This window comes from Cydia pomonella, chromosome 3, assembly GCF_033807575.1.
Source record: "Cydia pomonella isolate Wapato2018A chromosome 3, ilCydPomo1, whole genome shotgun sequence".
In the NCBI taxonomy this organism is placed as follows: domain Eukaryota; kingdom Metazoa; phylum Arthropoda; class Insecta; order Lepidoptera; family Tortricidae; genus Cydia; species Cydia pomonella.
The window spans coordinates 24,854,089-24,878,745 of NC_084705.1; the positions used below are offsets into that span (position 1 = coordinate 24,854,089).

General features: G+C 34.6%; 1 protein-coding gene across 1 annotated transcript; it reads right to left on the bottom strand.

The window, feature by feature from the left end:
* Window positions 1–7,589: 7,589 nt before the first annotated feature.
* Window positions 7,590–12,659, bottom strand: LOC133516381 (filaggrin-2-like). The gene is made up of 2 exons (XM_061849288.1): window positions 12,306–12,659; window positions 7,590–8,868 (listed from the first exon to the last, which is right to left on the bottom strand). Exons 1-2 carry the CDS (start codon window positions 12,315–12,317, stop codon window positions 7,792–7,794), a joined length of 1,089 nt encoding a protein of 362 aa, XP_061705272.1. The 5' UTR covers window positions 12,318–12,659; the 3' UTR covers window positions 7,590–7,791.
* Window positions 12,660–24,657: the final 11,998 nt, after the last annotated feature.

The following is a 24,657-nucleotide window of genomic DNA, read 5'->3' on the forward strand; positions in this document are numbered from 1 at the left end:
TAGGTACTGAACCACCTACATTTTTTGCCAGTATGTATTTGACAGTTTTTTTTTTTATATACTACGTCGGTGGCAAACAAGCATACGGCCCGCCTGAAGGTAAGCAGTCTCCGTAGCCTATGTACGCCTGCTACTCCAGAGCTACTCGTTGAACTCTGGCAACCTTACTCACCGGCAGGAACACAACACTACCCACTACACATTAGTTTGAGCTGTAGGTGTCCGTCAAAGCCAAATTTGTACAAATTAATATAACAAAGTTAAGGAGTGTTATTTGAAACGTCATATTTAGTCACTTTGCCATTGCAAATGCCGTACAGAGTTAGCTTGGTCCACCTTTAGCAGATTAGTTTTTTTTTTAACATCGAACATTGTATTTCACAGCTAAAACTGTATGCCAGCATCGGCGTACCCGCCCCTCCAGCGGTGGCAGCATGGGCATTTTTATCACTTGTCATAGCCCGTCACTTTAGCACTTAGATACTTGTTTGATCGTGACAGGCATGATGACAAATGATAAAGCGACCATCTTAGCCCTACAGAAGTCCGCCATGTCCGTGTGGATGGTCGCCGACGACGAGCTACTGGAGCTGCTGCTGCTTTTACTTCTACTTAGTTATTGATTAATTTTTGACGTCACAGAAAATATCAATTCGTGAAAATAATCAAACTATAGTTCGTTTTTAGGGTTCCGTAGCCAAATGGCAAAAAACGGAACCCTTATAGATTCGTCATGTCTGTCCGTTTATGTCACAGCCACTGTTTTCCGAAACTATAAGAGCTATACTGTTCAAACTTGATAAGTAGATGTATTCTATGAACCGCATTAAGATTTTCACACAAAAATAGGAAAAAAACATTAAATTTTGGGGGTTCCCATACTTAGAACTGAAACTCAAAAAAACTTTTTTCATCAAACCCATACGTGTGGGGTATCTATGGATAGGTCTTCAAAAATGATATTGAGGTTTCTAATATCATTTTTTTCTAAACTGAATAGTTTGCGCGAGAGACACTTCCAAAGTGGTAAAATGTGTGCCCCCCCCCCCCTGTAACTTCTAAAATAACAGAATGAAAAATCTAAAAACACCATGCAAACTTCCACCGAAAATTAGTTTGAACGAGATCTAGTAAGTAGTTTTTTAATACGCCATAAATGGTACGGAGCCCTTCATGGGCGAGTCCGACTCGCACTTGGCCGCTTTTTTCTGACATTAGAAAAAAGGTTAACAATCTTGACGTGTCTGTTTATTGAAAATTAATGAATTTTTTTTTTAATTAGTTTATATTACTTATGAAAGCATCAAAATAATGTAAAAAATCGTACTTATAGGATTTATTAGTACATTTTACAACTAGTGTGAAATAGAATGTCTTTTTACCACTAGTACCGAGGTATCAAATGAGGTCTAAGAAGAATTACTTGCTTTTGTGATTAAATGAGAATTAAAAAAATTTATATTTGTATTAAAACAAGGTTGATATCAGAAATATTTTATTTTCAGTAATAATTATAGTTAATGGTACAATTAGTGCAGTTCATAGTTATGTTGTGAGTTCTTCCATGTAAATTAAGTGTCTGACTAGTCAGGCATGGTGTATTTTCAGGTTCCTGCTGTTGTGATAATTCCTGTGGGTCAAAGTTAGAGGGGCTATGTGTAATCCAAGTGTTGTTGGCACGTGACGGTCCTGGTTGGTTAACAGGGCTGGGTGTAACCAAAGTGTTGTTAGCATGTGACGGTCCTGGTTGAGGTTCAGTATTAACAGTCTGGTCTTAATCCAGATTGGAATGTGGATGAAGAAAATTCTGTGGGCTCTTGCGGCTTTACATTAATTGATTTTGCAATTTGTTTTCCAATTTTTAATTTGTTATCAACGGAGTTTTCTATGTATCCTTCTGCTACATTACTTGACCGCCAACCTCCATGCCTCTTCAAAGTTGTTATGTCAGCTCCTGAGTCGGCAAGTAATGTAGCAGAGGTTCTCCTAAATGCATGTCCAGTGTAAAGATTTGCATCAGGCAAATTTAAGTACTGAGCGATATCTCTCGGCATATTCCCAAACTTGTTTAAGCCTATTACCTGGGCAGTGCACCTTCCTCTTTGAAAATTCTGAAAGAAACGGTCACTTTTGCCCTTAGAAGACCGCAGACTCTGATATTTCTTGACTATTTCTGCAAATGGGCCGTCAATAGTGAAGGACCTGGGAATTTTATTTTTTGTATTTGGTATTTTGACAAGAAGTATGTCCCCATGTGTTTCTATATCTTTTACTGATACATTTGTGAGCTCTTCGCTTCTGCATGCGCCACAGACTCCAAATATAAGAGCAACCTATGAACAAAGTTACATATTTATTATATATTGTAAGACAATTGTTTATTTCATTCTATTTTTTTTAACTTCCTACTTTATTTTTAGAGTTAATTTACTTAAATTGTGTACATATTTTATTAGATTTATATTTAAGTTTATACCTTTGTAGCTAGATGTTGCTGATCTGGAGCTTCATTAATAAACGTCTCAATTTGTTCAGCTGTTAGTACCTTCGATTTTTTACTCTGAAATCCTGCACTTTGCCTTTTTAAGAAAGCAGTCAATCTGGTGTAAGTTTTTATATCTATGTCATGTTTTAACTTTATAACAGCTTTCAACATAGAATATTTTGACCATAATGTTGATGGCCGATAGGTTTCAGACAGCTCTTGAAAATAGGCCATCAAAACAGTCTCTGAAAAAGACTTTGCGTTATGTAAGGTTTTCCACTCGATAAATTTTACATAGACGGCATTATATTGGTTTTTAGATTTTTCTGGAATAACACAGTCATTGGCAATTGCTGCTCTAGCACGAATGTCTGGTGGTGTCATATCAATGTCTGAATCACTCATTTTCAATATTTTTTTATAACTTCTCGTACCAAATTATATATTTATATGCGTTAATGTGTTTAAATAATATTAGAAGTTATTTCAAAAGGGCGGGCTGATTTGCTTTTAAACTTTTTTTTCTAGGCATACCTATGCTTGTATCATTCAGCCAAATCAAAGAACGATTTTTAGGAAAGTAAATATTTCATACATAGATACCTAAGACAGAGTAGGCTATAAAATGCAAATTCTTAATATTTTTTCGTCATTTATATATTAATGAATACTTTAAATAAATACTCCTAGTATTCGTAAGCGTTTTTAATTTCATAATTTCCAAGTAAAAAATCTAATATAAAATTACTGCGTTTCGAAAGTATAGTTTGGAACTAAAAAGTAAAAAGCACTAGTTCGAGAAATTGAGCTTCTCGCACGCTACGCAGCCACAAAAAGTACCACTTTTTGAGCAACTGTATTAAAAAAAATTATTGTTACATACCTACGGCCCGATTCGAAGAATAATTAAGACACGTTTAAGATCTTTAAAAGATCGATAACTAAACGACATGTAAATTGACGTTTATTTCGATTCTGCTGTGATCCCAACAAGATCTATCTACGTTATTTCTAACGTCAAAGAGACATTGGTTGCCCGAATCGAGCTGCTTCTGTCAATTATACGACATATAAACGATATCAAAATGATAACTTATCTAAACCAGAACTTATCGTTATCGTATTTCATTCTTCGAATTGGGCCGATATAGTGTTTTAATAAAAATACACGTCAAGATCGCTATCCTTTTCTAATTAAAAAAAAACGAATTATGTATTGTATAAACAAAGAAGTTTATAAATCCAGTGCATCAAGCTATCAAAGAAGCAATTCATTATAACACGATGTATACAAAAATCTTCAAGTTCTTAAGAACTGTTAAACAACAAGGAGCTCTCGAAGTTTGTAACTTTTTTCCGACACTTTCTTAAATAACTTCTTCCTTAATTAACAGAACTTACTTTCGCGTTGGCTTGGCTGTAAGTGATAAATTTCGAACCACTAGATAGAAATCTTCATAGTTCAACTTTACTGCCCTATTATGGGTTGAACTGCGAACAGAATTTCCAGTATTATCTTCGTATAAAAACATCCTAAAATACCTTACTATGTAAGGAGCTTTTAACCTAAAGCTCCATTTAGCCGGATCAAGAACTTGCATGCAATATTCGAAACATTGCTAACTACATAGTACAATTAATTCTATCGATCGACCAATTACCGCAATGTAAAGAGAATCGCAAGTTCTTCTCTACGTAAGTACAAATGACAGATTTAGACGAAAGAAGATGACCGGTTCTCTATAAAAAAATCCGCCGCCGCGTCTGTCTGTTTGTATGTATGTTCGCGAAAAATTCAAAAACTGAACGGATTTTCATGCGGTTTTCTCTATTAATGAAGTGATTCTTGAGGAAAGTTAGGTGTATAATTTGTTAAGGTTTTGTGTAGCCCGTGCGAAGACGGAGCGTGTCGCTGTATTTTATAATATCAATATCCAAGATCGATTATTCCATAATATCAATATCGAAGGAGGAAAACGTTGACTACGTTTGTATGGAGAAGAGATCGTCCAATATCCTCTTAATAGATACGATTAATAGCTAATTGATGCTTATAGCGCGTTTATATATAAGCGCTGGTGGCCTAGCGGTAAGAGCGTGCGACTTGCAATCCAGAGGTCGCGGGTTCAAACCCCGGCTCGTACCAATGAGTTTTTCGGAACTTATGTACGAAATATCATTTGATATTTACCAGTCGCTTTTCGGTGAAGGAAAACATCGTGAGGGAACCGGACTAATCCCAACAAGGCCTAAGTTTATCCTCTGGGTTGGAAGGTCTGATGGCAGTCGCTTTCGTAAAAACTAGTGCCTACGCCAAATCTTGGGATTAGTTGTCAAGCGGACCCCAGGCTCCCATGAGCCGTGGCAAATGCCGGGACAACGCGAGGAAGAGGAAGCGCGTTTATATATAAATAAATATTATAGGGCATACTAGGTAAACTCAAGAAGGCTTCTGTTGTGAGTACTCAGCCAACAAAATATATAATGTACAAATACTTTAATACATAGGAAATATCCAAGATACAGAAAAAAAATATCTGTGCTCTAAACAAAAATAGATGCCCTTACCGAGATTCGAACCCAGCACCATTGGCTTCATAGGCAGGGTCACTACCCACTAGGCCAGACCGGTCGTCGGCTTATGAATTACGTCATAAATCTAAATATGTAACATCTGAGTCAGGTCTCGCCGCTTACGTAGATATCCGGTCTAGTTTTCTGTGTCAGTTAAGTAATTTGTCTAAGTCCCACTAATAGCGGAATTCTACTTCCGCCTACTTGCCTACTACTAACTATTGTTTATAGATCGTGTCATTCACAAAGACGCGTGCCGGGACTCATAATGTTATGTTATTAAAGGTTAGATTTGACTAATCTCGTCGTATAATCATTGTGGATGACATGAACTATACCGATGAACTAAATTCACTTCTGCCAATAATTGAGTTTTTTTTTTAAATCCTACACCTAAAATCATTTTAGCACTCGTCATAATAGTAAAACTAGGACCTTCAGGTAATAAGTCGCATTTGAAACTCTCGGCTACCAACACTACATTTTATGAGTTTGTATAATTAAGTTAATAACACTGAATAATCATAAAATTCATTAGACGAAATGAGTGCGCCCGTGAAGTTAGCTGTAACGTCCGACCACGAAATCACATTTGCGCGGAACACTGCAGCGGTAAACAACATTTTACTGTTCAACTTCTATATGTTATGGTTAATAGCGAGTACAATGTCAATTTATTAGGGGTCATAGGGACGGATTATTTGAAACTGCCGCATTGTTGCCGAAATTTAAAATTATTGGTTTGACAGAGGTTATTGGCTTTGCATTAAATCTGTAGGTACACAAGGTTTAATTTTGAAACTGCAGCGTTTCCGATAGCTCAGCATCAAAAACTTTCACGTTTTGAACACAGGGACTAAATACAAGATATCAACATCAGCCAGCGAAAATGTATGGGAGAGTTTTTTTTTTTCGCGATATCGTTGGTCCCATTGCAAAAGTTGCTCAACGTGTACCCATCCCACTTTCAGTGGCTGGTCTAACACGTTGTATATAATAGTTTGACTACATAAGAAAAATAAATAAAAATATTTAATGAAATAATTAGATTCTAAATAATTGATTCAAACTTTACACTATAAATTGTCGTAAATAGCTATTTGTACGTCTGCGTCTGTAGCATATGCAGATAAATAAGGAACAAACTTTATGTGTATAAATGGAAATAGTTGTTGCTTGCAAAGTCGTGACACGGCAACAAAGTATGTCTTATTAGTAGAAACTTTCAATTTTACATTTAGCTTTGCTTCTGGATTATTAAATTGTATACGTAAATGCATGTGTAATTTCTACATTAAGATGAAAATAAATCGTATATTTTACTTCAGATTTTTTGGTAAATCATTTTACAAATAAACTTGACACTTGTGGAACAAACAAAATAATGTTCGCACGCAGTTTGTAACTAATTAAAATTACACTTAATTACATTTGTTTAACAAATTGTCTCGTGTTCCACTTTTTGAACCACTCGCTACTTTATTGGATCAATTTTGGAATCTTTCACTTGCTCGGGTATCAATATTAGCACGAGGGTTAAATAATCTTTGCTAACCACAAAACCACATTTTTTTTACTAGACAAACTTGATGAAAATACTAACTGTAAATAAAACATCACAAATTAAATATAAATCAACGCTATTAAAAATACTTATATCATTCAAAAATCATTATTTGGGTCCAACTCAAACTTTTAATGAAATTACTTTGCCACTCTTGGAGATAAAATGCAAATATCTCATAAGTTTTTGAAGAATAAAGAGCGGGTGTGGTGAAAATACCTTTTACCGAATCTATTAACAATTCATATTACCAACTAATAACATGAACAACGCTTAACGTTTTGTTGAAACACTTTATTAGCTGCCATTGCGGGGTTGTTTTTTTGACAACAACCTAAATAGGTTCGTATAAATATATGTACGAGGAACTTGGTTAGTGACTTCCTTAGCGCGAGACACATAATAAATGTCACTTTTTGTACTGCTGTGCTATTAATTTTGTCCCTTAGTGTCCACACTGTCACTGGTTTTGCTTGGAGTTGAATATTCTGTCTCTGATAACTATAATGAAACCAAAAACATATAACTGATTTCGCTAATGAGCCATACATATATCAGTTAAGATCTGTTTGTTGAAGGGTAAAAGAGTAATCTACAGTCCTATCCACATCTAGACGACCGGTGGCAAATAGAAAGTGGAATTCAGTCGAAAAATATCTAAACACGTCTACGAAATGTACTTGAAAAAGTATAATGCTTCGAAAAAGAAATAATTCGAAATTACATTTTGATATCATTTAATTCGCCCATTGGTCTCGTTAACGCCAATACATGTATGGACAAGTACGAGCGCAATGCACGCACGAATGATACCCAAATGACATTATTTTGATGTCAAAATGTATGGTCTAATCGACTTCTTGAAGTAAAATAGGAGTACCGATACACCATAAACCACATTTCATAAGTATTTTATGACAGTAAACGGTAGTCAAGGTATACTAATAAATAAATTAAAGTCAACAGTAAAACAACAACAAATTTATAATCAACAACATACACAATAAATAAATCAACTACAACCATCAAGTTGAAAATGACTTAAAATTAGTTAACAACATTATTATTTACATGGCTTGGCAAACAACACACGCAACATACCATACTTATAAAATTCAAGTCAACAACCATTCACATTCAACGACACATTTATAATAGCTAAACAGACTTAGTGGTCTTTATGATGATGAATCGTTTTATAAATGGGAACTTTAACAGGGTAAGGTTGGGGTACATGGACATGTACGGTTTTCTCTACTTTAAATGGAACATGTTTTTCAACGGGGTAGGGAACATGCTTTACAACAGGATAAGGAACCACCTTTTCAATCGGGATGGAAATTTCGGTTTCAACAGGAACGGCCACAGGCTTGTTGATAGGAACCTTTACTGGGTACGGTTGGGGGATGCCAACCAAAATTGGTTTTGGTACATTAACATGGACGAGTTTTTGCACAGGGACAGTTACATGTTTATACAACGGTACTTCAACTGGCTTTTGTTCATCGGTATGCTCACCAACAGTAAATGGTTCAGCATTGTCTAATCCTTCTGCAAATGCTTGAGTATGTCCTCCGAAATCATGTCCTGGCCATCCTTGAACACCTAAATCGTGGACGGTCGCACCTTGTCCTCCGTGACCATATTCGTTGCCACCGTCGTGCAAAATAAACGATCGTGCGTCACCATGCGCGGGACCGGATGGAGCATCACCAGTACTACCTGCTTGACCATGAGATTCATCACTATGTCCATTTGATTCTCCGCTGTCACTGTGACTATTCGAATCATCGTGATCATTACCACTCTGACTGTTCAAATCTCCAGCATGTACATTATAGACACCATGGTCATGATTTCCAAAATCATGAGCAGCTTGAAGATAAGTATCACCGGTGAAGTCATGCCCAGAAGCTGCGAAAGATGGATAAGCATTATGGCTTCCTACATCAAAACTCTTTGGTTGTCCCTGATTGCCCAAATCATATCCATGACCAGTATATTGTCCAAGGTCATGAACAGGCTGAGAAACATCATGTTCAAATGTGTGTCCACCTGTGGGTTCTTGTCCGTGGCTTAAAGCTTGGTAATTTTGACTAATTCCTGCTAGGACATGACCATTACCCGCAAGATTTGAATAGTCAAGCGCTGGGGCGTGCCATCCACTGCTGTCCCCATGATTATGCGAGCCACTGGATTCTACACCGCCAGCTGCGCATGCTGCTACCAAGCCTAGTATCTGCACCTGTAAAAAAAAACAGGTTTATAGATGCTTCCTTTTTTCTTGATTTGATTTTTCGTGTGCTTGGTACCTAAAAAACCTTAAGCTAGATAGGTACCAAAATAAACGTAGGTATATGTAATTAGTGGCACACGTATATTAAATATACCTACTAAAAATGCAACAACCAACACTGTTATCTTTAGCATAATTAATGTACGTCTCTTTAAAACTACTTTCACTGAGTGTTAAAAATAGTTTTACAAATCAAATACGGTCAGTAGGAAGCTAAGTCAAAAAAAAACCCGTTTTAACTAAGTAGTTAAAGTCAGAGTTCCGTAAACTTCTGTGGGTCAATTTACAATCTTGGGGTTAAATTTGTCAAAGTTGGTTATGTGTTTAATCCCATATAACTCATTAATGGGGTTGACTCATTTCATCAACTTTCATTTAGAAGCAAGTTTTCATTATATGACTATATACATTTAATAAATATATATGTATAGGTAAGTAGGTACTTAAAATAATTCAAAGTATACTTTTAATGTAACTTAATGACTAAAGACATTAAGCTAGCCTTGATATGAAGTTAAAAAAATATGAATAAAAACCATCGTTGGCAGATATCTCATCTTTTAGTAAAACAAGAGACAGACATTTGAATAAAAAATAATTTAATAACCAAGTTGAACACATGTTATTAGGATCGCAATTTCGTCCCTTATTCCGCGACATAGCAATTTTAGTTATTAAAGGATTGGCCTGATACAGCCATGAATCTAAATGGACCATCAATTGATCGGTCCATCTCACAGAAGACGTAAGCCTTGACTCGTAATATCATGGTATTAAAGGTTAGATTTGACAAATCTGCGCGTCATCGTGGATGACACCAACTACAACCAGTTAAGACGAAAGGTGACAAAGTCACGGGACCACTTCTGAAAGCAAACGTAATCCTCATTTTCCTGTCTAGATATTAACATTATACAAACGGCCCGATTCGAACTTTAAGATTTGAGATTAAGAAATTATTTTAACTCGATTTGATGTAATATTACCCACCGGTATGTCCATTCGTTTGACTTTTTTCGACTTTTTATTATTATGAAAGTTAGGTATTTTACAAATTTGTATGAAATTGAAACGCAATTATAGGTACAATAAATCGTGTGAAAATATTTTATATAATGTCGATATCCTTAGGAAGAAATTGGGGACTACGTTTGTAAGGAGAACCGGTCACGTGACTTGGTCTCCATTCTCTTAACCGCACTCATTATAATAAACGGAACCTTCAAAATAAATGTCTAGCTTTTAATATCCTGGCCTCAAATCCAGCACAAATCGATACCTATCGATTTGATTCGTACGTTTTATTAAGCTTTTTTTATCGTCTTTGTCTCAGTCGCCTCAACCCGCAATCAACTTTTTGTACGTAAATTAAATTAGGTATGGGCTTTCGCTTTTTGCGGTTACCTATAGGTAGTTCAAAGATACTGAAGTTTTTGTTGTTATTTAAAGTAAGCAGAAGCATTTGATATCAACAAACCCAACCAATTAAAAAAAATCGTTGTTTAAATAATTAGGTACCTATTATATTTAAAATCTGAGTCAAAATAACTTTTATTTTATAAACATGTATTCTATCGTGTAAGCTTCAAAATGCCAAGCTGCTTGTGTCCCAATAGGACAAATAGATAATAATCATTTCAAGACACAGGCACGGCAATTCATTGCATAAAAATAAGAGGTTGGGCCGAAATTATAAGCTTACCGTCCAAATAGGCCCTTACCTTACATCTTATATAACAAAACGAAAATTCAAAACGAGAAGCTAAAATAAATACATCGACAAAAACTTAACCTAATTTGTAGATCGTCGCAGTATCGTGAGGTATTTTCCTCGTTCAACCGTATCATTCAAATAAAATGAAACATCGACTATAATAGTTGTCTACTCGCAAAAAGTTGACTGGCGGAATGAACTCGCTATTTTTTCATTTAAATATGAACTCTAGTTATCTCTTTACAAAGCCGTTTTTACGCTGAAGTTAAATGTAAGCCAAATAACATTAGATGAGTTGCATCTATTTTATAAGAAATCACGTAATTTAATCCATTTTTGAGTTAGCTCCATTGTGACAGTACAAAAAGAAAGGAATCAGAGCGTATCGCGGCGAAATAAAACGAGCTGTGTTAAACTCTGACATTTATACAAAAAAAATCATGGATAACATTACTTATAAATAAATAAATAAATAATAAATAAATATTATAGGACATTATTACACAAATTGACTAAGTCCCACAGTAAGCTCAATAAGGCTTGTGTTGAGGGTACTTAGACAATGATATATATAATATATAAATATTTATAAATACTTAAATACATAGAACTTAATTGGACTGATTTAATATTGATGGACCCACGCAGGGAAGCATCTCATTTCACTGAAAGACAAACAATGGATGCTAAAGAGGAGACTAATGAATTGAAAGAGGCACCGCAAATCTAATAACCTTAATCAAGAATGTATAAACCATGAATGGTGTTCAATAAATGTGGTGCATGATTGTGGCTTGGAATTTAAGAAGGGAAAAAAATATATATTTTCAATGATAATTGACACCATTCCGTCTTTTCCTGGTCAGTGGTCTTGCATATTATGATCTGTGGTTGGCCAACGTAATTTTATATAACATAACGGTTGAGAAATTAAGGTTTTTTTTTAGTTGTCTGTCTGTCACCGCATTTCGTGCATCAGAAAATAATTATACTGTAACAAACTGTAACATCACTTTTTAAGGTACTATATTATGTTAACGTTTATGGCTTGTAAATTTTTAAATATATTTAATACTTGTAAGGAGCTCATCCTGAAATATGTTTACATTACTATAGTGTACAGTTAATTAAATAAATAAATATTACGGACATCCTTTTACACAAATTGACTAAGCCCCACAGTTAAATACAAATACAACATACATAGAAAACACCCATTACTCAGAAACAAATATTTGTGCTCTTCACACAAATGAATGCACTTACCGGGATTCGAACCCAGAACCATCGGCTTCATAGGCAGGGTCACAACCGACAAGGCCAGACCGGTCGTCAAACTAATCAATCAATTATTAGGGTCGTTAATTAGGGTCATTATTTAGCGTAATGTTAATAATTAAAAATAAAAAAAACACACGTAGGGGCAGATCTGTGATTAATTTACATCAAACTGTATTTTTTTAGTCTGCTTCTCGATGACATCCTCGATTTTCGCATGAAAACTCCAAAATGGTCGCCATTTCACGAGTTGTCATTAAAATAAATCAAATTTGCCATCTGGTTTTGCTCTCGCTATGTCCCTTTTCGAATGCTGTTCTGTCAAAATATGTCCTTATTTATAATTAAAAGATATACTTATAAAAAAACGTATGAATTAAAGTATAATACTCACAAAAATGTTCATGTCCGTCGCTTACTCCGGTTCTCGTACAATGATGCTGTGCAGTGATGCACTAACATTTTATAGAGGACGGAAGTGATGGGAGACAGTCTCGCGCGAGAAAGGCTTTAGGAACCTTACGGACTGGCTACAACGTTGCTCGTACTGTTCTATCGACTTGTTGTTTTGTCGGTAATAAGCTGGTTAAAATATCAATTTAGAATATCTATTGGTTACGATAAAATGTAAAAGTTAAAAAAATATAATTTGGTTTTAATAACTTCTTTATAACTCGCAGCCTACGTTGCATCGACTCGTTCTCGTACCATTCGAACATTTTTCATAAAACGTTACAGGCCTCAATTAATTAGTCTGTCTTCTGTCCCTTTTTTACAAACACATAAGTCAAAATGACAGATTAAGACAAACAATTAAAAGGTTATTGAGGCTTATTGTGAATTTATAAATAACACCATAAAAGTTTGATAAAATAGAGATGGGACAAATATTTGGCCGAATGTTCGATTTAGATCTTACCGAACCAAGTATTCGGCCGAATTATTCGGTTCATCTGTATAATTCCAATAAACTATTTGAAAACGCTTTAATACATTAGCAGCTAAAGAGCAATAGTCAACAGGCAAAATAAATTTCAATACTCTCTAAAATACCTAATCAAAACATCCTATTGATTCATTATGTCTCATCGTGTGTTTTAAGAGGATGAGCCACGGTCGCTTTTCCATACAAACGTAGTCACTTATTTCTCTCTGGATATAATATTGACATTATCGAAAATGTTTTTACATATATTGATGTATATTAACCGTAGCTATGCACATGTTTGACTTTTTTCGATTTTTTTTATTTGTGTAATGATTAGGAGCGTATAATAGATTTCACACAATTTTTTAAATGCTCCTTAATTAAAGATTCGAAAAAATCAAACAGATGGGCATAGGTGTGGTTGATATACAACTCTGTCAAAATATTTTTAATAATGTTTATATCCAGAGAGGAAAATGAGGACTACGTTTGTATGAAAAGGGAGTTTCGAGGCGACCTTTTGCCTATCCTCTGAATGTTAACGGAAAAACGTACCCAGCAGATGGAAGAAAGTACTTGAAAAGATTTAGAGGAGTAGATATTTTACAGTGTTGCGACAAGACAAACATAATAAAAAAACATTTGCCGGCACTTTGGACGCACACACGCGCTTTTTGTTACGCACTGCGATTAATTTCTTGCAGTTTCATAGTAATTTCTTGCGGTTTCAGTCTTGCAAGTGCGTTCGCTTATGAAGCATTCCGTACGTTACACTTTTTGCTGTTCTGAAACCGCAAGAAATGAATCGTTCTAAGCTACCCGAATAACTCGTCCGGATACGAACATTGGAAAATTTGCCGAATATACCGAATAATTACCGATTATTCGGTCCATCCCTAAATTAAATAATAATATAAGCTTTAACATATACTTTAATTAAATTGTTGCATTTCCTAAAGTTTTGTCAACTCGTTGTAACGTGTATTTGGAATGATAATAGTTATTTGTTTTACAAGGAGCAACGTTGTTGTTAAACCTCTCGTGCTAATATTGCTACCCGAGCAAGCAAAAGATTAAAAAATTGAACCACGAGCGTAGCAAGTTGTTCGAAAAACGTAATCTTAAGCGTTGCGAGGGTTTAAATTCAAGGCACGAGGGTTAAACAAATTTTGCCACCGAGTGAAACAAAACATTTTTCACCACACCAGCACAAGAAAAATACTACTTAACTGTAAAACTTCAAACAAAATCAAAGCAATTCAATTCAAAATTAATGATCATTTAAAAGTCAATTCTACCACTCAAAATTTGGATTTGACTACTTTGCCTCACACGTGGATTAAATACAACTTTCTCATCAGTTTTTAAACAATATAATTATTAAACAGTTAAAATCACACGACTTCCTTATTTTCTTTCTATCCATAACACTACAGGGTGCGTAGCCAAGAAGACAATCGTACGCTCCGTGGCGAACGATACGTAGTCTTACCTAATAAAAGTTGCGTTTCGTTCGCTTCGGAGCGAATCGATTTCGATTGGCATGTTGGCTACGCACGAAGGATTGACAACTTTTATTTTATTATCCGTGTATAAATATGTTTAATCCTACTAATATTATATTATAAATGTGACACTGTGTATATTTAGATAGTTATCTGGACAGGACATATTATATTATTTTTTTTAATAAGCGCTGGTGGCCTAGCGGTAAGAGCGTGCGACTTGCAATCCGGAGGTCGCGGGTTCAAACCCCGGCTCGTACCAATGAGTTTTTCGGAACTTATGTACGAAATATCATTTGATATTTACCAGTCGCTTTTCGGTGAAGGAAAACATCGTGAGGAAACCGGACTAATCCCAACAAGGCCTAGTTTATCCTCTGGGTTGGAAGGTCTGATGGCAGTCGCTTTCGTAAAAACTAGTGCCTACGCCAAATCTTGGGATTAGTTGTCAAGCGGACCCCAGGCTCCCATGAGCCGTGGCAAATGCCGGGACAACGCGAGGAAGAAGAAGGAGGAGACATATTATATTTTTTTATGATACTTGTACATTTTATCCCAAAATTCCAGAAGAGGACGAAAATCTAAAAAATTGAGGACATAGGTACAGTCAGCATCAGATATATCGGAGCTGCCAAAGTGCTCACAAATATCTGATCACGTCTTTATTATCAAGGCGCTAGAGTGCGTGTTCAGATATTTTTGAGCACCTCAGCAGCTCCGATATACAGTACCTACATACTTACATGTAACAGAACAGAAAGGCAAAGAAAGAGACCCATTAATGTTTAAGTCATATTGAGCAACTTTTACTGTAGGACAAACGCTGTAATTGCGAAAAAAAAATTGGATGTTTCATTCATTTTGCTAGTCTTATGTTGAAATTTCCTACGGGAGAGTCATGTTTTTTTTCGCGATATCGGGGTTGACCCATAGTAAAAGTTGCTCAGTATGACCTAAACATTAATGTGTTTCTTTATTTGCATTTCGTTCTGTTACATACTGTATATGATGACGAGTATACATAATGTTAGTTGACAGCTCCACGACGAACTTACACAAAGCTTTTGGCTGGTCTTGATTGCTCCTTAATATTCATTAAACAGTAATTTTGGTGCGCTTGAATTTGTACCTCTACCAGTTAATGTGTACACTGATGACGTAATTAGCTGAACACAGTAAATAATGGAGTAGAAAATGTTGTCGATAACCTGTATAAAATACAAGTCAACTTCTTTATTTCCTTAAAATACACATGTCCATGGCCATGATAGAGCCGCCCGGTAAGAAGAGAATTGCCTGTGTTGCGAGGCACCGCTCTTCCCTACGTTAACAATAAAACCACAAGTAAACTATTTATACAAGATATGAAAACCTAAAAATATTATTTCTATAACTAAAGTAAGTAAAACTAAAGCTATACAAGCGGTATTGAGTCTAAGGAGAGACTTTGTCTCCTTGTGTGTTCTACCGCTTGTACAATGGGCTGTGCTCTGAAGAATTGTTTGATATAATGCCAACGGCCGCTTTCTATCACCGCACCGCTCGCCGTCGGCAGGGTGTTCATCTCCACACCCTAGAACCTAAATGATCCCGTACTGTGAGGTTTAAGAAAATTCCTCCCGTGGACGCTTCGAGTGTGGAATGAGCTCCCTCCCTGCCGAGGTTTTAGGCTACAGTATGGGGTTCTTCAAAAAAGGACTGTACAGGTTTTTAAAGGGTCGGCAACGTGCATGTTATATAGGCTACGGTGACTACTTCCTATCAGGCGGACCGTATGCTTGTTTTCCACCGACGCGATATAAAGAAAAAAGTGAAAACCTACCTAGCAAAGCTTTGATTTCAGATAAGAGCGGTTGATTTATTTTACAACTCATTGCATAACACATACATGGTATGTATATCATGAGCGTCAAAAAGAATTATTAATTAATCGAAGGACAAGAAAATAAGTACATGAAAAGAGAGCTTTAACGTTCGACGCTGATTATGATATAACTAACCAGTCTGGGGCATTTTAATTAATACCACGCCCAGGGCCAACAAGCATACACCCTACTAATGATTAAAGGGTACTACCACCGTAGCCTATGAACCCTTGTAATTCTAGGGGTATCGTAATCGTGTTACCGACCCTTCAAACAGTTTAAATACAGGTACACTTCTTTTTAGGGTTCCGTATTTTAAAATACTATTGCAGACAATTTTAGAAATGAGGATTCACGATAGCAAAACGCGATTGGCGTAGGAAATCGAATTTGTCTCGAACAAAATACTTCGTCAGAGAAAACCAGTTCTCGAACAAAATTTAATTTCAAAATTCTGAATTGCTTTATGACAAGTCATCGGGTATAATCAAAGTTCTGTAGAAAATAGCAGATGCCTGAAAGATAAAGAAAGACAATATAAATAAATAAGTACCTAACCTAATGAATCAGAGCTCCACTTAAATTAACTCGGCTAAAAATAGGATAGTCAACGGTGACTTGCATTTCGATTACCTACTAAAACTTTTTTCTTATTTAATCCATAATAAACACATTCAAATAACAAAATGAATTTTTCAAAACCGTTAACATTTAGTTTTATAGTACCTTTTAGTGTTTCTGTAACTATAAGTGGCACTTGGTCTAAAAAAAGCCAGTCGAAAGTCCACCAAAAGCCACAGAATTCCTAAATGTACAAAGTAATGAATATAAATAAGATTTCTGTCAGAACCGAAGCCCTTGATAATTCCGCGGTCGAACCATTTACATTTTGGTTCATTTGAATACATTACAGTTCACGTCTTGATGAGTACCTATACTATTATTAAGTCCGAATACTGGTCCCTGAAATGAAGAAATAAAGGCTGCAAAATACTTTATACTGTTACTACGTTAATACTTTAACCATATCAATAAAATTATTAAGGATAAATACATAAAACACATATTAAAGTGAAGCATATCGTGACGTTGGTACACGGCAGAGCAACATAAAATAAATATTATAAAATTATTTGTTTGTCGTTATATTTCTACGTCAAATTAAAATATTTTATTTACTCAAATATACATTTACAAAGTAATTTTTTGTACTATTTATACAGTGACTAAATCAAATATAGGCGATAAATTTAACCAGACATAATTTATCCGTGTAATCATTCAGAAGTTTTTTATAAGTTAACTACATATAATGACCCTATAATTTTTTTTTTAATTCACCGAGCAGCAATGTACTGAAAACATTATGAGACATAACATTACGAGATACGAGCTTTTTATGCTCATATCGAGATAGGTAACTTGTTACGGACGGTACGGTAACGGTACAACGAGTAACTTGTGTGTTACTCTACATTGCGGGCCGAATTATTTTGTATGGTTAATATTTTCATTGTATTTCTAAGCAAAATATATCTCAATATGCTTCTTAGGTCCTATGCTAACTACTGTTTAAAGATCCACCGGTATTGACCATTGAATTTACACACTATATTTTTGTACGCAAGTACAGTCGCCATCAGATATATCGGAACGGCCAAAGTACTCACAAATATCAGAAATTTTTGGCCACCTCGGCCGCTCCGACATATCTGATGGCGACTATACATATATGTCTAGAATGATACGGCTGATGTTGCACCGATTTCAATAGAACAAAGCGAAGGAGGGTCATTATAAATTAACGTTATCATTTCTTAGTTTGAAATTGCAAATGCCATTTCTTCGCTTGGTTAAATTGAAAAAAAAAAACAGGTTTTGATTCATGCACTTGTTACTTGTAATACATTAATATGGACTTTTTGTTTTGCATACATCGATCCGTTATATAATTCAAAAAGGTGGCTTCTGATAACATATCCGATTTTACCTTGTACACCCAATATCAAGTCCGACGGCTTGACTACCTACGTCTCAAATAAAGACAGGTGCCGTCACATGCAGCGGCTAATTGGTGGCCTCCGGACTTGTGCACGGTTATTTTATATTATAGGTAATTTTTTATTCACGAAGTGTTTATAATTGGTACATTTGTTGTAATTACTTTATATATTTATCATAGCTTGATATAAGGTGCATTGGGATAATTAGGGTTCCGTAGCCAAATGGCAAAAAACGGAACCCTTATAGATTCGTCATGTCCGTCTGTCTGTCCGATTATGTCACAGCCACTTTTTTTCGAAACTATAAGAGCTATACTGTTCAAACTTGGTAAGTAGATGTATTCTATGAACCGCATGAAGATTTTTTACACAAAAATAGAAAAGAAAAAAAAATTTTTGAGGGTTCCCCATACTTAGAACTGAAACTCAAAAAATCTTTATTCATCAAACTCATACGTGTGGGGTATCTATGGATAGATCTTTAAAAATGATGAGGTTTCTAATATCATTTTTTTCTAAACTGAATAGTGTGCGCGAGAGACACTTCCAAAGTGAAAAAATGTGTCCCCCCCCCCCCCCGTAACTTCTAAAATAACAGAATGAAAAATCTAAAAAAATATATGATATACATTGCCATGCAAACTTCCACCGAAAATTGGTTGAAACGAGATCTAGTAAGTAGTTTTTTTTTAATACGTCATAAACTTTAAAAAAAAAATCATTAAACCCCTACATGTGGGGTATCTATAGATAGGTCTTCAAAAATGATATTTAGGTTTCTAATATCATTTTTTTCTAAACTGAATTGTTTGCGCGAGAGACACTTCCAAAGTGAAAAAAATTGTGTGTCCCCTGTAACTTCTAAAGTAACAGAATGAAAAATCTAAAAAATATATATGATATACATTACCATGCAAACTTCCACCGAAAAATGGTTTGAACGAGATCTAGTAAGTAGTTTTTTTTTAATACGTCATAAATGGTACGGAACCCTTCATGGGCGAATCCGACTCGCACTTGGCCGCTTTTTTTTTAAATGGCAAATATCTATAAAAGGGTGAAACAATTTTTAGAACGCTGATTTCGTGTCCCTAGACTCCCTAGAAAAGAAAATATCGTTTTTTTTTAATCATGTTGGTTTTTCTACTTTTTTGTTTACACGGGCATTATTAGATCCATACCTAAGTATATAATTGACACATTAAGTTACATTTTGTAATTCAGCAGAAAAACGTTTGCGCCCATACAAAAATCAGGGCTATTGACACGATCATAGTGTTCTGAACGTTGATTCACCTAAAAATAGAAGCACTTTCTGCAGTAGCAACAGTAGCAGTGGAAGGTGCACGCAAAAAAACCGACTATCGATGTATAGTTTAGCCGTTTGGCACACGCATACTAGAAGAAGTCAAAACAAAAATTTTGACCCGCAGTTAAAGGGTTAAAGAGGTATTCCCCGTTGGATATATGGTTATTATGTAATATTCTATGCTTAATGTGTACCGTATCTGCAGTACAGTTTTATAACTCTCGTAAAATAGGTACTGAAGTAGAACTGTGTCACTTTAAAATATTGTAAATAAAAAAAAGGGGCTTCCTCGCATAAAAAATAAGTATTGTGATACAATGAGGAAATGCTGCCAGCATCTACGGCACCATGCCGCAGGGGGATAGTTTTAAGTTATTTATTTAAAGATAAGTTTTATTTATTTTTACATTTAGATTTTAAGTTTTATATGTTACTTAGTTATATTATTCTGTTAATTTTTTTTTGTATGTTATGTCCTAGTTTCCTTTAATAGTAAAGGATAATATATATTTAAAATAAAAAACTAAATGAGCTTATTTTCAAAATTGGTTTCCTGGGGTTAGACATGACGATATTAAATATCATTTGTGGTATACTGTACAAAAAATCAGCCATATCGTATCTAAAGGAGCCCAATATTGGTAATGTTTTTTAATGATTTTTGGTTTTATTTTAAATAAAATGGCTGAAGTGTAATGATGTGATCTATTTTTAGAATCTCCAAAAAACCCCTTTCTTATGATACAACACGTGTCTAGTAACAGTACTGATAAATCCGCTACTCGACATAATAACGTAACATAATAACGAAATAATAAGCGTTTTGGTAAGAAAAATGATGAAGAGTGAGCACTCTTCATCATTTTGCTTACTTATTTCTCTATGGTTGGGTTAAAGCTGCGACCCCGCACGATTACTACAAGAACTATTGTATAACAGAAAAGTGACGGTAGCGTAGCGAAACGGCTAAGCCGCATATTTTGACCAAGGTGTAAAGTTTGTAAAGTTAATAGGGCTTGTAGAGTTAGGGCGTGTACAGTTAGAAGCTTGGCTCTACAAGAGATCTGATAACTTTTTGTCAGTGCGAGCCATATGGTCTCGTCTTGGCAACATTTTACGGGAAATTGTTTTGGTGGGATTTCTTTCGTCCTCTAATTTAACAGGTAGGGGAGAAAATCCAGATAAGGGTTTTTTTTTTATATTAATGACAAATAGTCATTAATATAACTTTCAGACTTCTAGCATAAAATTTTGCGGATGTCTCATACAAATTTCCATCCTTTAGTTTAAGGGGTTGTGGGGTAAAAGTTCCAAGTTTTAGATTTTTATTGTTTTTTGTGTACTAATACTAGCGTACATATCAAATTACAGCTTTCTAGGACTTCAGAAAAATCCCTAACAATTTTGATGATCATCAGTGAGTCAGTGACGAAAAAGTAAAGTAAATTATTTATTTGCATTCAATCGCTTTCTCGCGCAGAGAATTGCAATCGCAATCCAGCGCGGGAACGCTGCCACGCGGGCACTACCAAGGACGCAAAATTTTGATAGGTATTTTTAATTCTTAGCTTTAGTTATGTTAATTGTAGTTAGTCTTAGTTTTTCATTCATGTTGTGAGGTTTTATTGAGATTTTATGCAAATAATGTCAATTATAAAAAAAAAACAATATAAGTATGTTTAAGTTTATGCTTTCATCATATTATATTAATTAGTATTTAATTTGTAAATAGTAGGTAGTGATATCGGTTAATTATTCTCAAGTACAAAGCACCTAACAAACGTCTCTTTTTGACCCAGTGGTTGACTGGTAGAGAATGCCATCAGTCCACCATTTGTACTTATTATTTTATGTGCAATATAAATAAATACATGTTTCACGTATCATGTAAGTTGAACTATAATTCGTGTTTATGGCACACGTATTTTACGTATGCACGTTGAAAGGAAGTGGAGCGGAGAGATTCTTACTCAACGTAATCTGCAATACTTTTATTTTATTTATGTCTACCGACCTCGACTTCCGATAAGTGCTTTCAAAATAAAAAACGATGAAAAATAATATGTTGCGATATCAAATTAGGCAGGCTGTTTTGCTAGACTGTTGTTTATTAAGAAGTAGTCATTAGATAAATTTGAATTGATTTACGCCTAAATTATTTTTCATTTACATAACATTTAAAACAGGTTTAAGAAAAAATAAATAAAAAATCTGACGGAGGCTGTCACTTCGTCTGTCTGTCCGTATTTCACAACCATTCCACTCGGAAACTTTAAATTATTCGAAAAGGTATATAATTCACATATTTATATATGTAATCAATTAATCATGAAGGTACCAAAGAAAACATTTACCTATTGATATTTTTAAGTTTAAAATTTTTCAATCAAATAACAGATGAAGTCTAAACTAAAATGAAAATAATATAGTTCTATTTGTATGCTGTCCAATAGTAATCATTATGGGCACCTTCGTGCCGAGAACGACAGGAAGCGATTGGTTTCTATAAAATTTTAGTACTTAACTATTTTTAGTTGTTATATTTATCTTAGGTTATGATTTGTAATTCTCGCCAAAATTAAAGGTTGTATACCTATATTGTAATTTCCAAACATGTTGTTCGCTACCTACGCTCAAAGTCAGGTGGAAGGCCGAAATACGAAACCAAAGTTACGATAACATTATTACCTAACTCAATAAGTACGCACAGAATATTTCTCCTTTTCATAGAAACAAATATATGATTTATGATTTTCATAAACATCTAAACCTGTCACATTTATTTTAGTTACACATGTTTATTTAAAAAACCTACGGGAGGTATTTGCAAGGCGTCATTCCTATATTTTTTACCAGTTAACATTCATGTACTATATTTAAAAATAAACCTAAATTATTATTGCAATCATCAACTCTTTACACCCCGTCCCGTTAGGTTTTGAAGTTTTGAAGATACATACATTACTTATGATTTTCAATAAATTTTATATTAGCGTATCACTTTCACAACTACTAAGACGTATAATTATGTAATTATTCATATATTATGTTAAAATCATACGTAGGATGTCCACAAACGTACTCAGGGTAATTACACGTAATTACATACGAAGCTCGAAATAAATAATCCTTACTATACGTTTTGGGCAGTGAAATAAAAAAATACTATATTTCTTCAAAAAAAAAAATTCTATCCGTTACTCGTACTTTCATTACCATTGGTGTGCTAACTGCTTATTATCAAAGCTTATTAATGTGTATTTGTACATTACCTCGTTGAAAATTCTCTATTACTGTGAAGCTACTGAGAAAAAATCCACCATTTGCCTTGGGTTTTCTTTCCCCACTAGTTACCACTGGTAAAAGGAGGAAAAAAAATCCCAGGAGTAACATCTGGTAACAACTTGGTGGTAACTAATGGAAATAACCCAGAGGTTCGATATCTTGTCAAATATCGAGCCTTTACTAATAAACATCACTTTATAATTCGTGCCCCGAGTTAGCACACTTATGGTCATTACTAATTACTTGTTTGTGATTATCATCTAATTTAAATAGCAATAAGTCAAAACTTCATGTTAAAATTATTACATCATAATAATTATTGTTAGGTACTGTAAGAAAAGTGCCCTCTAGGGAAACGCTCCGGAACTCGTTGAACGTCTACCTAACAACAAAAAAAAACAGCTCGCTACAAGAGCGCTCTACGACGTAAAACTTTCCATAAGTCTTTATAGATGGCGCTGTCACTTGAATGTCTAATTTCATTTTGCAATTTTTAGTTTGTCAGTACGTATGTAAGTAAGGTATAAAATAACCGCTTAAAAAACAAATCGCTCTCACGACTTACAACTAAAATTAGTTTACCTACACATAGTAAATTAAAGGCTTTTCTTCTGACAGCGACATCTGTAGAAGGTATTTATAACTAAGAAAGACGTACTAAAAGAGTGTTAGTTCTGTTTATTCTAAAAAGATGTCCTTAAAGTTAAAGATGGTCACCTACAACCCTTTGGTTGTAAGTAAATAAATTAAATGTAAAAAGCTCTTTAACTATAAATATTAAAACAGGTTTAAGAAAAAATAAAAAATAAATCTGACGGTGGCTGTCACACCGTCTAACAAAAAAAAATTAGGTACTCTACCCAGTTAATGTTTATGTTTTTTCTATTATTTTCAAACGCTTTTATTGTTATTTATAATCACGTTAATGACGGCATCTAAATCGCACTTGAAAGACAGGCGTCAAACTTCATGATGAAGTTTCAATTTCCGCCTGGATACAAGTAAACAACACACAAAACGCATGCACGTTGTCAATAACGGCCATTATTGAAATAATTACCTAGCTTAGGTTACTTATTAACAGTTCTCAAAGGCATAAGCGTTGTCAATAACAACGTAAATGTTGATCAAACCCCAAGTCCCAAGTTACCTACATATTAATAGTGCACAGAGCGCATTCAGGGCCTGTTTCACAATGTCCAAGTAAAGTATTGGATAGCTAATTAACAAATAAATTAACTGCCAGATAAAACATTCTGCAAAACTTAGCACTTTATCTACCAGTTAAGCATATTTGAATATTGTGAAACGCCAGCGATGACTTTATTCGTGAATAAGCTACTTGCCACTTATCGGAAGTAGCTTATTCAGGGCTGTACTAGGACATTGTGAAACAGGCCCTCAGTGTCATAAATCAAAAACGTAAACAAGCTTTACAGGGTGTTACAAAAGCGCTTAATCGTCTGCAAAAAGAAAGTGCTTGAGAAATGTATTAAATAATTGAATGCCACAAAACAGGCTCAGAAGGCACATAAATCATGTTATTACAATGTTCCAGTTCCCCATCAACCAGTTTTAACAAATGAAAGTAGGTACTCTTACTGAGCGTAAGAGTGAGCGAGATGGATGACATATCATCGATCGAGGATATCATGTTTTAGAATTTTAATTTGGTGTAAGTTTTAACAAAAAAAGTAGTTGATGAGTTCCCTCAAAATAAAAAAGCGCATTTTTAGAATAAAATTTCTAATATTTAGCTTTTGAGCATAAATTGTTACCAATTTTGAAAGTGCGTTTTAGACCTAAAATGTACCTAGTACCAAAAATGTACAAAAGGAACCCTTATGGTGC